This window comes from Nycticebus coucang, chromosome 3 (assembly GCF_027406575.1).
Source record: "Nycticebus coucang isolate mNycCou1 chromosome 3, mNycCou1.pri, whole genome shotgun sequence".
NCBI lineage: Eukaryota > Metazoa > Chordata > Mammalia > Primates > Lorisidae > Nycticebus > Nycticebus coucang.
In genome coordinates this window covers 20796545-20815092 of record NC_069782.1, presented here as the reverse complement: position 1 = coordinate 20815092, position 18548 = coordinate 20796545, and the positions used below count along the sequence as shown (strand labels likewise).

Sequence of the window (18548 nt, the reverse complement as noted above, 5' to 3'; positions counted from 1 at the left end):
GCATCATAGCTCACAGCAACCTCAGACTCCTGGGCTCAAGTGATTCTCCTGCCTCCACCTCCCAAGTAGCTGGGACTACAGGAGCCCGCCACAATGCCTGGCTATTTTTTGGTTGCAGCCGTCATTGTTGTTTGGCAGGCCCGGGCTGGATTCGAACCCGCCGGCTCAGGTATATGTGGTTGGCGCCTTAACTGCTGGAACCACAGGCGCCCAAGCCAACAAGAGGAACTCTTGAGCTCAAGAGTTGGAGGTTACTGTGAGCTATGATGCCGCAGCACTCTACCGAGGGCAACAATAAGACCCTATCTCAAAAAAAAAAAAAAAAAGAAAGAAAGAAAGAGAGTATAGAGAACAGAATAGGGCGAGAAGTAATAGGTGGGAGAAAGGGGCTGGACATGAGTTGCATGTCCAGTTGCACCAGAAATCTCTGGTGTGACTACTAGTCAGAAGAGCTACCACCCAAAGCTGGGCGGCAGCATCATGGGGTTTGTTCTAATGCTTCTGGCTCATAGGATGCAAATTATCACACTATTATGTGCCTCTTCAAAATAATAGCCCCTGGTGTCTACTGGCCACACCATGTAATAGAAATTATGAAGGCACTGTATCTTTTAAAAAAAATCCCCTTTTACAGCACTTCCTTAAAAACAGCTATTTAATTTAACTCTGACAGTGCGTTATTGGTGATTGTGTCCTAACAATTCTGATTTAAAAAGCATTTTTTTTTTCACGACAGCCTACCGATGAATTAACAATTCCGACATCAATGAAACAACTTTGTAAAGGGTTGAATATTTTCCTGGTAAGTGTTCAGCATATGCTTTTCAAAATGCCTTATATTCACTGTTTATTTTCTCCTTTCATCTAATGAGTGCTTCTTATTGTCCACCTGGTTAGTTGTAAGAACTGCTAATCAATTAAGTGATCGGTAATGTTTTCAAGCTTTCTGCTTCTCGCTGGGCTGGCTACTGGTGTAGTTTTGTGCAGTATTTTCGTCAAAGGCAGTAGGCTCATTTTAGGTTTTTAATTCAAAGTACAACCCAGGGAGTGCTTCAGTGCTTTTTGACTTGAAGCCTAACTAATTGAAAGTCATTAACTTGCCTTTTTAAAAATATGCACTAGTGATCATATTCATAAAAGATCATAGCTCGAAGAGTGATTTGTGGATTTCTTTTCCTCTTTTAACTGTCTTTCTTTCTTGGATCCCAAACAACTTGCTGATCCACTGCAGTTCAATTGCGAGCCTGGGTGATAATTGTTTATTTAAAGGGCAATCTAAATTACTTACAGATAAGAAAGTAGACAACAAACTTATAGACCGGAGGTCTTAGATTCTAGGGAAACCAAGGGGCTTCATTGGCTAAATTTTATTTGTATTGCACATTTAATTTCCTTGGGAGAAAAAGCATGCCTTTCAGCAGATTCTCAACCACCGCAGGATGTCAAAAAGGATTTTTAAAAACCTTACTGTTACAAAGGAGAATTCATGCTAAGGTAAAAGGATTTTGATTTTCAGAACTTTTAAATACTTAAAAGAATTTTGAAATACTTCAAATAGTTAAATATAATTTTTTTGCAAGTATACTTAAATATACTTTTGAGTTATTTCCATTTTCTCTTAACAGTTAAGCAGTTTAGGAAATTCATAATTATGTTTGACTATCTGAACATTTTAAAAGTATTATAATATGATGTTGGAAAAGGAAAAAGAAATGCTTGTAGGAAGTTTTGTAGAAAGAAAATTTGTACTCATGAAAGAGAATTCAAATGATGCTCTTGGCTTCTGTCTTTTCAGAAAAATTTGTGAGCAAGATCTTCTCATTCAGAAACAAATTAAAGACTGAATCTAATTTTGCTTTTTAGATATTGAACTTTTTCAGAATTGTCAATTTATTTTCTTTTTTATGCCTTTCTTTCAGCAACAAGTGCCAAGGAACAGAATTGTCAATTTATTTTTCTTTGTTATTTGTTTGTTTTTTACTCACCACTGTACTAACGAGGAGAATCATCAGTTTATTAATGAAGAATGGTAAGTTGACATTTTAAAATATTTATTCTCCCTCCATCTTAAAAGTAAAATATTTGGATTGTGTTAATAAGGATACAAGTAGTTTATCCTTCCTCACCCATTATCCTATCAACTATATAGCTTAGACGAGGTGCAGATATTTTTCCTATTGAGGAAAATTGTAGGTATTATACGTACTCAATTGTAGGTATTGGAGACAAACTTTTTTTTTTTAAGAGTCTCACTTTATCGCCCTCTGTAGAGTGATATGGAGTCACAGCTCACAGCAACCTCCAGCTCTTGGGCTTAGGAAATTCTCTTGCCTCAGCCTCCCGAGTAGCTGGGACCACAGGCGCCTACCACAACACCCTGCTATTTTTTTGTTGTAGTTTGGCTGGGGCTGGGTTCAAACCCACCACCCTTGGTATATGGGGCTGGTGCTCTACTCACCAAGCCACAGACACGGCCCTGGAGACAAACTTTTGAATTTAGGAGCATTTCATTTGTAAGCAACAATTTGCAGATTCTGTTTCTTTTCTTTTCTTCCTTTTTTTTTTTTTTTATGGTTTTATTTTATTTCATTTTTTGCAGTTTTTGGCCGGGGCCAGGTATATGGGGCCAGTGCCCTACTCCTTTGAGCCTCAGGCGCCACCCACAGATTCTGTTTCATTGAAGATATTTCTTTGACCCTGTTTTCTAAGTCCATCTCCTCTGCTCTGTCTACAACACTTTGCTAAAGTTTTATAAGAATGTTAAATATACTATATTATGAAATGAATAGCAGTCTCTAAATATGATACCATAGCATAGGTAGTGATAGTCAGAGGGGTAGACTTTGTACCGTAAGGTACATTTGGTGAAGTCTGAAACATTTTTGACTGTCATGCCTGGACTAGGGGATGCTCTTGGCACCTAATGGGTGGAGGACACAGATGCTGCTGAACATTCTACAAGGCACAGGACAGGTCCCCATAGCGAAGACTCAGCCAACCCAAAATGTCAATAGTGTCAAGCTTGAGAAACTTCCTTTAGACTAAATATTTTATACAAAGATGATTACACTAATTGGAAATTTCATAACTCCACAATTCTGCCATTGTTCCATCAGACTTCTCTTGAACAGGACAGACTAGGTCAAGCATTTGAAGATGCTTTTGAGATACTGAGGCAACATTCAACTGGTGATCTTCAGTATCCCCCAGGTAAAGATAAATCATTTACTCTCTTCTGTTGGTGCACTAAATGGTCACATGCACATGTAAGATCAGAGCAGAATGGGACAGCACCTGTGGCTCAGTAGGTAGGGTGCTGGCCCCATATACCGAGGGTGGTGGGTTCAAACCCGGCTCCAGCCAAACTGCAACAAAAAAATAGCCGGGCGTTGTGGCGGGTGCCTGTAGTCCCAGTTACTTGGGAGCTGAGGCAAGAGAATCACCTAAGCCCAAGAGCTGGAAGTTGCTGTGATCTGTGACGCCATAGCACTCTACCCAGCGCAACAAAGTGAGACTCTGTCTCTAAATAAATAAATAAATAAAAGATCAGAACAGAAACCATTTTTACCTAAAACATCTGGGATTATAATAATTCTAACAAAGGAAAAATGCATCCAGGGTTATCCAGCCTAAATACAATCATTAAAGTCTCACATATAAAAACACAGAGAAGGGCAGAGCCTGTGGAGCACCGGTCCCATATACCGAGGTTGGCAGGTTTGAAACCGGCCCCGGCCAGCTAAAACAGCAGTGGTAACTGCAACGAAAGGTAGCCAGGTGTTGTGGTGGGCGCCTATAGTCCCAACTGCTGGGGAGGCTGAGGCAAGAGAATCACTTAAGCCCAAGAGCTGGAGGTTGCTGTGAGCTGTGATGCCATGGTACTCTCCCAAGGGCGACAAAATAAGACTCTGTCTAAAAAAAATAAATAAATAAAATAAAGTAAAAACTCAGAATATAGGGCGGCGCCTGTGGCTCAGTGAGTAGGGCGCCGGCCCCATATACCGAGGGTGACGGGTTCAAACCCGGGCCCGGCCAAACTGCAACCAAAAAATAGCCGGGCCTTGTGGCGGGCGCCTGTAGTCCCAGCTACTCGGGAGGCTGAGGCAAGAGAATCTCTTAAGCCCAAGAGTTGGAGGTTGCTGTGAGCTGTGTGAGGCCACGGCACTCTACCGAGGGCCATAAAGTGAGATCCTGTCTCTACAAAAAAAAAAAACAACTCAGAATATAGAGAATGACATTCTGCACAGGAGTACAAAGACATATAATATATAATTTTTTTTTTGAGACAGAGTCTCACTTTGTTGCCCTTCATAGAGTGCTGTGCTGTCACAGTTCACAGCAACCTCAAACTCTTGGGCTCAAGTGATTCTCTTGCTTCAGCCTCCCTAGTATCTGGGACTACAAGTGCCCGCCACAACATCCAGCTAATTTTTTTTTTTTTTAGAGACAGGGTCTCGCTGTAGCTCAGGCTGGTCTCGAAGCCGTGAGCTCAGGTAATCCACCCGCCTCAGCCTCCTAGAGTGCTAGGATTACAGGCATGAGCCACTACACCTAGTCCTACCTTATTTTACTTTTCTAGAGAGAGGGTCTACTCTGCTGCACAGGCTATAGTTGAACAGGATACTGGTACTATCATAGTTCATTGCCACCTCAGACTCTGGGTTCAAGGGATCCTCCCACCTCAGCCTCCTGAGTAGCTGAGACTACAGGTGTGTGCCACCACACCTGGCTAATGTTTTGTTTTTTGTTGTTTTTTTTACTTTTTGTAAAGATGGGGTCTCACTATGTTGCCGAGGCTGATCTCAAACTCCTGGGCTCATGTGATCTTCCCAGCTGACTCACCAAAGTCCTGGGATTATAGGTCTGAGCCGCCACACCAGATGTGCTTTTAAGAATATCTGGCTAGGGCAGCGCCCGTGGCTCAGTCAGTAAGGCGCCAGCCCCATATACCGAGGGTGGCGGGTTCAAACCTGACCCCCGCCGAACTGCAACCAAAAAATAGCCGGGCGTTGTGGCAGGTGCCTATAGTCCCAGCTACTCTGGAGGCTGAGAGAAGAGAATCACTTAAGCCCAGGAGCTGGAGGTTGCTGTGAGCTGTGTGATGCCATGGCACTCTACTGAGGGCCATAAAGTGAGACTCTGTCTCTACAAAAATAATAACAATAATAATAAATAAATAAAAATAAAAGAAAATCTTATTTTAAAAAAAGAATATCTGGCTAGCATTTATTTACTTAATAAACCTATCATTTAATCTATTCAGGAAAGTCTTTTAAATTGTTCCAATTTCTCTTATAGATCTTCTACCCACCCAAGATATAGTCAACTTAGAAGAATAAGTATTTTTATCCTTCCTCACCCATTATCCTATCAACTACATAGCTTAGAAGAGATACAGATATATTTCCTGTTGAGTTTATAAAGGATATTGCAGGGTGTACCAACATAAAAAAAATCATGAAGTCTCAGCAAAAAGCACACAGTCTAGAAGGTAGGTGGGCTGTATAAAAGAATTTCTGTGATAGCATCGTGGGATAAAAACCACAGGAGTCATAGAAAGCAGTAAAAGAACATAGAAGGAGACAGTTTTGTACATAAACATATATATTTATTCTTTTTAACATACATATACAAATATAAGCTTTGACTTTTAACTTTTTTTCTCCATTTTTCAATTAGATTACAAAAATTACCTGGCTTTCATCAACCATTATCCTCACGTCAGAGGGACTTCCCACTGCTGCGGAATGTTGCCTGCAGAGGACCCTGTGTGTAATTGGAGAACTGTGATCGTAAGTACACTTATCAGGAGGCCAGTCCTCAGCCACTGGCAACTTTCCTGGTTTTTTTTCTTTGGACACAGACTCTCAGTATGTCTCCCTCTGTAGAGTGCTGTAGCATCACAGCTCACAGCAACCTCAAACTCTTGGGCTTAAGCAATTCTCTTGCCTCAGCCTCCTGAGTAGCTGGGATTACAGGTGCCTGCCACACCCCTGGCTATCTTTTGTTGCAATTGCCACTGCTGTTTTAGCTGGCCGGGGCCAGGTTCAAACCCACCAGCCTGGGTGCATGTGGCCGGCACCTGACCCACTGAGCTACGGGCATCCAGTCCTTTCCTGTGTTTTTGCCAGCCTTCCATCAGGCATATGCTAGCTGGAACCCAGCCTAAAGACCGTACTGCCCAGGAAAATGCTTAGTCAGGGTCCTCTGTTGTGGTCTGAACTTGACAGTCAACATGGATACCAGCATAGCATTGCTGGCAGGAAGGAAGCTGCCCTTCATCATCCCTCTCTACTCAGCCTCAGACTGGTTTGAATGACTTCTATAAAGAGGAGGCATTTTAGGGGTTTTCCCATCACTGCTTCTCTTTAATCCATCTGGGAAATTGCAAAAAAAAAAAAAAAGTTATGGTTCCCCTAAAATCCATAAGGGCAAAGACGTAAACTTCCCCTGTGCAGCTTTACCTATAATCTCATATTAACCTATCTTAGAGTTAGCTATATGTATGAGACCAATTCTTAATATTTTAGCAGCCCCGCAGCAAAGGGAAATGTCCCCACCGCCTCTGCATTCCCGGATTCTTTTGCACTGTATTCTTCCCACATCCCTTGTGTCAAGCAGTTCTAAAGCACTGGGGTGTAAATGTGAAATTTAAAAAATTTTTCTTCAGTCATGACCTTCAACCGTGTGATGTCAAATGTCCTTTTTCTGTGCCTGTAATTTTTTTCCTCAGGGCCTACCCATAAAGTATTTCTTTGAAGAGAGGGTGATTTCATTCCAGCTTAACCTCATCTAACTTTACTTAGGGTTGCCAGGTAAAATCTAAGATGCCCAGTATTTTTTTGCAGTTTTTGACCGGGGCTGGATTTGAACCTGCCGCCTTTGGTATATGGGGCTGGCACCCTACTCCTTGAGCCACGGCGCTGCCCTATGCCCAGTATTTTTTGATTGTTTGTTTTGTTTTTCTTTTTGAGACAGGGTCTTGCTCTGTATCTCAGGCTAGAGTGCAGCGGTGTCATCATAGCTCACTGCAGCCTCAAAGCCCTGGGCTCAAGAGATACTCCACCTTGGCCTTCCAGAGTCCTAGGATTATAGGCATAAATCACCACAGCCAGTTTTTTTGTTTTTGTTTTTGACACAGAGTCTCATTATGTTGCCCTTGGTAGTGGCATCACAGCTCACAGCAACCTCCAACTCTTGGGTTTAAGCAATTCTCTTGCCTCAGCCTCCCAAGTAGCTGGGACTACAGGCACCTGCTACAACACCTGGCTATTTTTTGGTTGCAGTTGTCAATGTTGTTTAGCTGTCCCAGGTGAGGTTCGAACCCGCCAGCCTCAGTGCATGTAGCTGGTGCCGTAACCACTGTGCTTTGGATGCTGAGCCCCACATCCAGTTTTCTTTGAGACAGAGTCTCACTCTGTTGCTCAGTTTGGAATGCAGTAGCATAATCATAGTTTTTAGTGAAGATGCGATCTCGCTCTTGCTCAGGCTGGTCTCAAATTCCTAGCCTCAAGCAATCCTCCCACCCTAGCCTCCCAAAGTGCTAGGATTACAGGGAATGAGCCACCAAGCCCAATTTATTATTTTCTAAATCTGGCAATCCCCACTTCTTTGTACCTCAACTCCCATTTTCTAGCATACACCTCACAACCTCTTAGGCTGGAGACTCCTTGCCTGCTAAGCAGCCCTGTGTGGGTTATGGAAAAATATCCTGGCCATATGTGAGTGGCAAGAGCTCGGGCTGCTTCCTCCTGGAAGCTGCTTGGGTTTGCCCTCTCTCAGGCTTTGCCCTCCCCCGGCTGCCACCTTTCTTTTCTCATCTCCCGTTTCCCCGATGGGCATCCAACACAGAAGTGGAAGCCCAACTGCCCTTTTCACTGATACCACCATCTTTGCTAATGAATCTTTTGAATTGTTCTTTCCTACTGGGCATTTTTACTGGAAAAGAAAGCGATCCCTTTCTCATAGGGAAGGAAAGACACGCAGCTCCTCACAAAGAGATTGAGCCAGAGATTACCCTCTGCCCCTTGGTCCCCCCATTATATAGACTCAATTCTGGTTCTGCCCTGGGAACTATCTGGCTGCAGTTGAGGATAATACACATGTACCTTTCAGCACTTGAAAGATACTTGAAGGGAAAAAAAAAAATAAAAAAGAAAGATACTTGGCCTCTTTTAGCCTTTAGTTTCTTTCTTTCTTTCTTTCTTTTTTTTTCTTTTCTGAGACAGACTCTTTTTTTTTTTTTTGTAGAGACAGAGTTTCACTTTATGGCCCTCGGTAGAGTGCCATGGCCTCACACAGCTCACAGCAACCTCCAACTCCTGGGCTTAAGCGATTCTCTTGCCTTAGCCTCCCAAGTAGCTGGGACTACAGGCGCCCGCCACAAGGCCCGGCTATTTTTTGGTTGCAGTTTGGCCGGGGCTGGGTTTGAACCCGTCACCCTCGGTATATGGGGCCCGTGCCTTACCTACTGAGCCACAGGCGCCGCCCCTGAGACAGACTCTTACTCTCTTACCCCAGTTAGAATGTAATGGTGTCAACCTAGCTCACTGCAGCCTCAAACTCCTGGACTATAGCAATTCTCCTGCCGCAGCCCCCCAAGTAGCTAGAAATACAGTGTGCACCATCATGCCCCTGCTAACTTTTTCATTTTTTATACAGATGGGGCTCTCGCTTTTTCTTGCACAGGCCACTCTCAAACTCCTGGCCTCAAGCAGTCCTCCTGCCTTGACCTGTCAGAGTTCTATGCCCTTAGCTTTCGACTTTAGCCTTTAGTAAGGGGCCACAGAAAAAGTCCCACTTAACATCCTGCTGTATTATTTCTATAGAACAGTGCCGCAGACTACTGTTGTGAAGGCAACTGTCATCAATCTCTACACAACATCGCTGAAAACCAGCTGGTACAACCTGCTCTTCTCCAGCACAGAGGGGGAAAAGGTACGTTGCCCTGTCACTCCTCATACAGGTAAAAGAACCACATCTTCCTCACCGTAGCTTTAAGGGGATTTTATATCCCAGTTTGAAATGGTACTTGCAAAATATGCTCTTCCCACAAATGAGAATAATTTAACTCTAAATTATGATTATGATTGAATGATTCCAAGCCATTCTTCTTGGGGGAGGCTTCCTGTAAAGTCTCAAAGTGTCACTTAGGTCAAATAAATATGTATTCAAGAATAATAGATATATATTAGACCCCCATAATCAACTACCTCCCTACAATGACCACCCCCTTCAGTTGACTTAATTTGCATAGACAGGACATGCACCACATGTACTTATCAACACAGTAATTCTAGTCCCTTATGTTGGCTAGTTTGTAACGGTCCTTGGGGTGGTCAGCTGACAGAGATTCTACTGTATTTTAGTTATAGAAGGGAAAACTTTTCCATACATTATTTTAGCAATTATATTCCAATTTGAAGCCTTTGGGATTTAAATCTTCTTCTCTATTAAGTTTTCTGCAACAAAGTTCCATAATGATTTAATATTTCATAAAATTGAAATCCATAATTGCAATAGGGTTTATGATAGTTAAAAATATGGGAACTCTCCTCCCATATTTCTTGGCATATGAAATATTAAGATGTACTGCATGTGAGCTGTATCCCAGTGTGACAGTCCTATTTTAAAATTATACATTATCATAGTTATTTTAAATTATTTTTAATGAATTTTTTTGAAAACCTAGTTTTGATCCTATAAAACAGTGCACTGAAATCCCAGAATCATAAAATTCTAAATATGTAGTACAATGCTAATCCAGCAAGGAATCATGCATAAAATCACATAGATAAAATATATACACTGTATCACTGAATACTGAACGATATATCACGTGAATGATGGGGGACATATTCTAAGAAATGCGTCCTGTGGAGCATTCATCCCTCTGAGAACATCACAGAATGTGCTTACAGAAACCCCAAAGCTGTAGCTCTCTCCACTCCTGGGCTATGTGATGTAGCCTACTGCTCCTAGGCTGCAAACCTGTACAGCATGTGATTGTACTGAATACTGCAGGCCACTGTAACACGATGATATCTGTGTGCCTAACCACAGAAAAGGCACAGTAAAGACATGGTATAAAAGGTTAGAAATGGTACACCTGTATCTGACGCTGACCAGGAATGAGGCTTGCAGGACTGGAAGTTGTTCTGGGTGAGTCAGTGATAGGTGCTGAGTGAGTATGAAGACCTAGAACATTCTACAATAATTCATTTTTAAAAGGCCTTTTTTCTTCAATAATAAATAAACCCAGCTTTCTGTAAATTTTAAATCTTACATACATACCTTTTAACTTTAACTTTTAGACTTTTTGTAATACTTTCTTTATATCCTTATTCTGTGAGCTTTTCTTCTATTTCATTTTACTTTTCTTTCTTTCTTTTTTATTTTTTTTTTGCAGTTTTTGGACCGGGCTGGGTTTGAACCTACCACCTCCGGCATATGGGGCTGGCGCCCTACTCCTTTAAGCCACAGGCGCCACCCATTATTTATTTCTTTAAGACAGAGTCTTGCTCTGTTGCCCAGGGTAGGGTGTGGAAGCACCAGCTTAGCTCACAGCAACCTCATACTCCTGGGCTCCAGCAATCCTGCCTCAACTTATCGAGTAGCTGGGACTACAGGCTCTTGACACACAGTCCAGCTAACATTTCTATTTTTAGTAGAGATGGAATCTAACTCTTGTTCAGGTTGGTCTCAAACTCCAGACCTCAAGCAATCCACCCACCTCAGACTCCCAGAGTGCTAAGATTACAGGCGTGAGCCACCATGTGTGGCTCCTTTTTCTATTCAAAATTTTCATTATTTTTTTTTTTTTTACTTTTTAACCTGTTTTGTTAAAAATTCAGACAGAGAGCAGCACCGTGGCTCAGTGGGTAGGGTGCTGGCTACATACACCCACGCTGGAAGGTTTGAACCCAGCCCGGACCAGCTAAGCACCCAGGACAACTGCAACAAAAAATAGCCTGGTAGGGTTCCACTTGTAGTCCCAGCTACTTGGGAGGCTGAGGCAGGAGAATCCTTTAAGCCCAAGAGTTTGAGGTTACTGTGAGCTGTGATTTTACGGCATCTACCCAGGGGAACATAGTGAGACTCTCAAAAAAAAAAAAAAAAATTTCGGACAGACACTAACTAGATGAGGCCGAAGGAGTCAAGATCATTAACATCACTGTCTTCCACTTCCAAATCTCGTCCCACTGGAAGATCTTTAGGGGCAACAACACAGGAAGGTGTCATCCCCCTTGATAACGATGGCCTTCTTCTGGAATATCCCCTGAAGGACCTGCCTACAGCTGTTTGTTTTTTTTTTTTGGTAGAGACAGAGTCTCACTGTACCGCCCTTGGGTAGAATGCCGCGGCGTCACACGGCTCACAGCAACCTCTAACTCTTGGGCTTACGTGATTCTCTTGCCTCAGATTCTTTTGCCTCAGCCTCCCGAGCAGCTGGGACTACAGGCTCCCGCCACAACGCCCGGCTACTTTTTTGTTGCAGTTTGGGCCGGGGCTGGGTTTGAACCCGCCACCGTCGGCATATGGGGCCGGCGCCCTACTCACTGAGCCACAGGTGCCGCCACCTACAGCTGTTTTAAAATTAACTTTTTGAGAATAAGCAGAAGCCCACGGGGTATGGCATGGCTCCCGCTGTAATCCTAGCACTCTGGGAGGCTGAGGAAGGGGGATTGTTTGAGCTCTGGAGTCCCCAGTCCAGCCTGAGCAAGAGCGAGACTCCTATTTCTATTAAAAATAGAAGAACTAACTGGGCATCATGGTGAGTGCCTATAGTCCCAGCTATGTGGGAGGCTGTGGCAAGAGGATTGCTCAAGGCCAAGGGTTTGAGGTTGCCATGAGCTATGATGATATCTTGGCACTCTACCCAGGCCCCAGAGGGAGACTCTATTTCTTTTTTCTTTTCTTTTCTTTTTTTTTTTTTTGCAGTTTTAACCAGGGCTGGGTTTGAACCCACCACCTCCGGCATATGGGACCAGCGCCCTACTCCTTTGAGCCACGGGTGCTGCCCGTGAGACTCTATTTCAATAAGAAAAGATTAAGTAGAAGTAGTACACGCTAAAATAATGATAAAAAGTATTGTATAGTAAATACTAGGCGATAGGAATTTTTCAGCTCCATTATCACCTTATGGGATCACCATTGTTTATGTGGTTTGTTGTTAACTTGAGCTTTTTTTGTGTGTGTGAGACAGTCTCACTATGCTGCCCTCGGTAGAGTGCAGTGATGTCACAGCTCACGGCAACTTCCAACTCCTGGGCTTAAGTGATTCTCTTGCCTTCGCTTCCCAAGTAGCTGGGGCTATAGGCGCCTGCCACAACGCCCAGCAATTTTTTGGTTACAGTTGTCATAGTTGTCCAGCAGACCCTGGCTGTGCTCAAACCTACAAGTCCAAATAGGTTCAGCGAGACTCCCTCATCTACAACCTTTTTAAAACAAACCAAACCAAACCAACTCCAGGGTATGAAGCCTGTATCGTCTCACTGATGTTTTGTGGTGTGGAGCTTTGCCATTAGGCAACGAATCGCCCGCCATTTTTTGTGTGTAGATGTTAGTCTTTCAACTAAAATAAGGCTACATTTGAAACAGAATGAAATCTCAAAATATTTTGGGCATTCATTCTTGGCAAAAAAAATTACACTCATAAAATGGACTATATAACTATTAAAAAGTTAAAAGGCATGAAGACATTTCTTATGTATTGATACAGAAAGGATTCTAAAATACATTTTATTTTTGATTTTTTAAATTCCATGGTTCAGAAGTAATCATATTCATTGAATTTTAAAATTCAAACAGTTCAGAATTAGTGGAAGTGACCCTTTTGCTTTCTTCCATGCTATGCCTCAGAAGTAATCACTGTCAGCAGTTTGATATTTGATCTATCTATAACTAATCTCTATATTATGTTACAATTTATTTAAGATATATTATTGGCCAGATACAGTAGCTCATGCGTATAATTCTAGCACTCTGGGAGTGGACTGCAGGCAGGTGGACTGCTTGAACTCAGGAGTTTGAGACCCCCATCTTTACTAAAAGAAAAAAAAAAAATAGAAAAACTAGCCAGGTATGGCGGCACGTGCCTGTGGTACCAGTGATTCAGGAGGCTGAGGCAAAAGGAGCTCTTGAGCCAGAGAGTTCGATGTTGCTATGACACCACAGCACTCTACCCAGGGCAGCTGAGTGAGAGTCTCAAAAAAAAAAAAGGATGTCTTATTTACCGGGAAAAGTACAAGAGTATGATCCCATTTGCAAAAACTTAAAAAAAGAACTTTTCTGGAAGAATGTAAAATAGACTGGAATGTTTACTTTCACTTTGTACTTTGTTGTTTTTCTTTAAAGTATAATTTCCATTTTATTTTTTCCCAAAGGATGGTTATTCTTCAGTCCTCAAAAACTCAACTCTTTACATGGGCTTTGGAGGTCGTGGGCAGCACCCACAGGTCTAAATCTGGATGGAGATGGTCCGTCCTTGCAGGCTTCCCGAGAAGGGATCCTGACTGCCTTCCTGTGACTAGCACAACTCACACAGTACTGTAGCTTCATATAGAGCTTGGGAAGCTCTTAGGCGTTGAAGACACTCACTTCAGAAATGTCCCTCACAGCTACGGCCTCCACTATGTTCCAAATGACGAACGTCTTTTTTTTTTTTTTTTTTTTGGTTTTTGGCCGGGGCTGTGTTTGAACCCGCCACCTCCTGCATATGGGACCCGTGCCCTACTCCTTGAGCCACAGGCGCCGCCCACGTCTTTATCACTTTGTTCTTTCTTTTCTTAGTCATCTTTGAAGCGAGGATGCCCACTTTGTGCTTTGGTTTGAATCTTGTACCACAAGTCTATAATATTTTTATTTAAAGAAAAAAATCTAAACCCTTTTTTAAAAATTGAAAACATTTTGAAATATGATGGTTCATTAAGATTGATCACTGGAAGAGAGGCAGAGAATTTTGTTTAAGTCTGTGATGTGTTTTTTGGTAAGTCCCTTTCATTTCTCAATTCGTAAATTCAAGATAATATAACATGAAAGATAATCTTTGTAAAAACGTTTGAGGTTTTTGGATGAGTGATAACTGATGTAAGAATATCACTCCCCAGGGACCATTTGAAACAGTTTGGGAATCCACTGTTCTGCTTCCTCGAGGGGAAAGTGGAATTTGGCCATGAGATTTTAGCTACTGACCCATCGGGCAGATCATGGTACTTAGAGGCAAATTCAGAATTCACAGAACAGGCTGTCGTCTTTGGTCTCAGAGCAGCTCTTGGGTAAACCAAAGAAATCCTATCAACTGAGCAAACAAAACCCACAGAAATCCTCTCAAAATTTCCTGTCTAATTATTTTAAAATATAAATGGCTATTTCCTAAAAAGATAAAAACTTTAGTAAGTTTTTCACAGCAGTGAAAAATATCACAATGTCTGTTGTCATTAATCCTAAATAATGTAAAAATGACATGAAGACATTTTTGACACTTCAGTATTTTTCTATTTTTTGCTTTTCAAGTAATTGTGCAGCAGACCCAGGGTTAGCAATTTTACCTAAGTCTTTGGTAATAATTTCCCTAATATTACCTTATATTTGCATTTATTTGTCATTTTATAAGGTGCATTCACATCCTTACCTCATTCGATTTAACTCGTTTGAATAAAACCTCTTCTTTTTTTTTTTTTTTTAGAGACAGAGTCTCACTTTGTCACCCTCAGTAGAGTCCTGTGGCATCACAGCTCACAGCAACCTCCAGCTGTTGGGCTTAGCCGATTCTCTTGCCTCAGCCTCCCAAGCAGCTGAGACTACTGGCACCCACCACAATGCCCGGCTATTTTTTTATTGTAGTTTGGCCAGGGCTGGGTTCGAACCCGCCACCCTCAGTATACGGGGTCGACTCCCTACTCACTGAGCCACAGGAGCTACCTAATAAAGCTTCTTCAAATTACTCACTTCTGGAAATGGCTTTTGAAGCTTCTCTTAAAAACCACTAACCTTTACAGTATATTGTACTAGGATTTGTTGTTCTGTAGAAAGTTTAACATGTGACATAAAACTAGTGGTCAAGATTTAACTGGGCCATATGGAAAATGGAATCTCGGGTAAAGGGGTTCCAGATTTTCTTTTTCCAGTTTTAGCGTAAAATTTCTGACAACTTCCCAACAAAGTAAGATCCAGTTGAATTTTTTTTTTAATTTTTAATTTCAAATTCCTTGTTCATTCTTCTTTGTTTGAAGTACTTTTTTTTGTTGTTGTTCATTTTCTTCCTCTTTTTTTTTAATGTTCTTCCTCTGGCGATGCTGTGTCCCATTGCCTCCCCAGTAGCTGGGATTACAGACACCCACCACAATGTCTGGCTGTTTTTGATGTTAGTACAGACGGGGTCTTACTCTGGCTCGCTGCTGCTCATACTGGTCTCCAACCTCTGAGCTCAGGCAATCCACCCGTCTCAGCCTCCCACAGCCCTGGGACTACAGGCGTGAGCCACCACACCCGGCTGATCCAGTTGAAATTTTAGTAGGCCAAAGATCTTTGACCATCAAGTCTATAAAATGATGCAGTAAATACATTCCTAAAGGGGTGAATAGGATGAAAAGCAGGCGCAGTGTGGCTTTTAACTCTGCAGTTACTCAGCAGACCTTCCTGAGGGTGTTCTATGTATGGCCACGGTGGAGTCTGACATTGTTTCCTCTCCATTTTAGGCAGGAAGAAGCTCCGCCTATTTGAATACCTTCACGAATCCCTGTGTAATCCTGAAATGGCATCTTGCATTCAGTGGGTAGATAAGACCAAAGGCATCTTTCAGTTTGTATCAAAAAACAAAGAAAAACTTGCCGAACTTTGGGGGAAGAGAAAAGGCAACCGGAAGACCATGACTTATCAGAAAATGGCCAGGGCACTTAGGAATTATGGAAGAACTGGGGAGATCATTAAAATCCGGAGGAAGCTAACCTACCAGTTCAGTGAGGCCGTTCTCCAAAGATTCTCTCCATCCTATTTCTTGGGGAAAGAGATCTTCTGCTCACCGTATCTTCCACCTGATCAAGAATATCTCAGTTTAAATAACTGGAATGCAAATTATAACTATGCATATACCAATCATCGTGAGCTAAGCGAGCTAAATCACCCCGGTTACTAACATACTTTCACATTTCAGTTTCTTGGCAACAGAAACCCATCCCTATGAGCTTCAGGATCTCTCTCCTCTCTCTTTCTCTCTCTTTCTTTTTTTGTTCCACTTCTACTTGAAGGAATTCAGAGTTTCGTTTTTTTTTTCCCCTGTGAAGAGTCCAGAATTTTTTCTTTGTTGGGCTTTTTTGTTTGGTTTGGTTACAGCAAGTCCTAGAAAAGTTTTGTTTTGTCTTTAAAACTACCCATCATGAACTAGAATTCAGGATTTTTGCTTAAAGCAAATAATGAAGAGAAAAAGAAAAACCAATTAACTTTGTCTTTTTGTTTTGTTGGATTTTGCTTGTTAAGAAAGCAGTGGCTGGGCTTCACAGCTCACACCTGTAATCCCAGCACTCTGGGAGGCCAAGGTGATTAGATTGCCTGAGCTCAGGAGTTTGAGACCAGCCTGAGCAAGAGTGGAACCACTCCCCATCTCTACTAAAAATCGAAAACTAGCCCAGTGTATTGGCACTTGCCTGTAGTCCCAACTACCCAATAGGCTGAGGCAAGAGGATTGCTCAAGCCCAAGAGTTTGAGGTTGCTGTGAGTGATGATGCCTTGGCACTCTACCCAGGGCGAGGGGCGAGAGAGAGAGAGAGAGAGAGAGAGAGAGAGAGAAAATAAGAAAAGAGGAAGAAAAAACAAACCAAGAATGCTGCTAAATCTTTTGGGTTGGTTTGTGAGTGTGTGTTCTCCTATTGCTTTTTTTTTTTTTAACAACCCTAGGAATCAGAAGATAGTCCTATTTTTGAGTCTATTAACTTTATTGTTGCTATCTTTTATCAAATAGTATATAATCTATATTAACTTGGTAGGAAATTCTGCAATAAATAATTTCATTTTAAATGATCAACCCACCTCATGCCTATAATCCCAGCACTTGGTAAGACCAAGGCAGGAGGACTTGGTAGGAAATTCTGCAATAAATAATTTCATTTTAAATGATCAACCCACCTCATGCCTATAATCCCAGCACTTGGTAAGACCAAGGCAGGAGGACCACATGAGTCCAGGAGTTGGAGGCTGCAGTGAGGGACGACTGTGACACTGCACTCCAGCTACAATCTGGGTGACAAAGTGAGATGCTTCCCCCATTTTTTTTTTTAAGGCATCAGATAATTAAGCTCCATAGACTATCTTTGCTCTTTCTGTTTTCTGTGCAACCGTTTACCACTTTCTTTTTTTTTTAATAGTTAAATGTAGATCTATGCAACCACTTTCTTCCAGATTAATAATACCAGGACAGATGATTTATTTATTGTTTTTTAAGCCATTCACCAGAGGATGCATGATTTGATCTGTGTATTGATTTAAATATTTTCCTGTCACATACTCAAATGAAAAAAAATCACTCTTCTTTTTTCCCTTATGCTACCTTGTCTAAGAGAAAAAAATTACTCAACATATATTTGATGGCTTTTCAAAAAATCAAGAAATCATTTACTAAAAATGATTGTATATGATACAGTATTTATTCCAAATCATGTTTGTGGCTTTAAAAACTTGAGTGAAGATATCTATTCATGTTCCTTAGTAATTTTTTTTCTTCTTTGTTTCTCTCTTGATCTTACCCATTAAAAAAAAAATTCTACAATTACTAAGATGTGGAATCAGCCCAAGTACCCATCAACACATGGATAGATTGTGTTGGTGGATGCCATGAATAAACCGTGGTATTTGTGTACCATGGAATACTATTTGGCCATAAAAATATAGATGGAGATTTTACATTTTTTGTAAAGTAACAGTTTTACACTGTTGGTAGGATTGCAAACTAATACAGCCTTTCTGGAAAGAAGCATGGAGAATCCCCAAAGAACTCTAAATAGATCATCCATTTGATCCCACAGTCCCATTAGTAGGTATCTAGCCAGAAGAAAAAAATTTCTTTAATCCAAGATACTTGCACTTGAATGTTTCTTGCAGCTCAGTTCATTTTACTATCACCAAGACGTGGAGTCAACCCAAGAGCCCATCAACCAATGAACAGATTAATAAACTGTGGTGTATGTATACCATGGAACACTACTCAGCCATAAAAAGAAGGAGACTTTACAGTTTAAAGTCTTTTGTATTAACCTGGATGGAATTGGAGAACATTCTCTTTAATAAAGTATTACAAGAATGGAAAATCAAGTATCTAATGTACTCAATACTAATGCGAAGCCAGTAGATGAACTAATCTATACAAGAGAAAAACGCAAATTAATTCAAGTTGGGATAGGGGTGAGGTGGGAGGAGGAAAGGGGATTGGTGTGCTCTCCCTAATGGGCACAATGTAAGGGTATATGGCACATCTCCTGGGTGAGGGGTTCAACTGCAAGTTAGACTTTACCTAACAAATGCAAACAATTTAACCTAATTGTTTATACCCTCATATT

The 18548-nt window shown here is 41.6% G+C and overlaps 1 protein-coding gene across 1 annotated transcript; it reads left to right on the top strand.

The window, feature by feature from the left end:
- Positions 1–708: 708 nt before the first annotated feature.
- Positions 709–18289, top strand: SPIC (Spi-C transcription factor). The gene is made up of 6 exons (XM_053583574.1): positions 709–802; positions 1920–2029; positions 3117–3210; positions 5680–5792; positions 8829–8937; positions 15699–18289. The coding sequence occupies exons 2-6, from the start codon at positions 2027–2029 to the stop codon at positions 16133–16135; spliced, it is 756 nt and encodes a 251-aa protein (XP_053439549.1). The 5' UTR covers positions 709–802; positions 1920–2026; the 3' UTR covers positions 16136–18289.
- Positions 18290–18548: the final 259 nt, after the last annotated feature.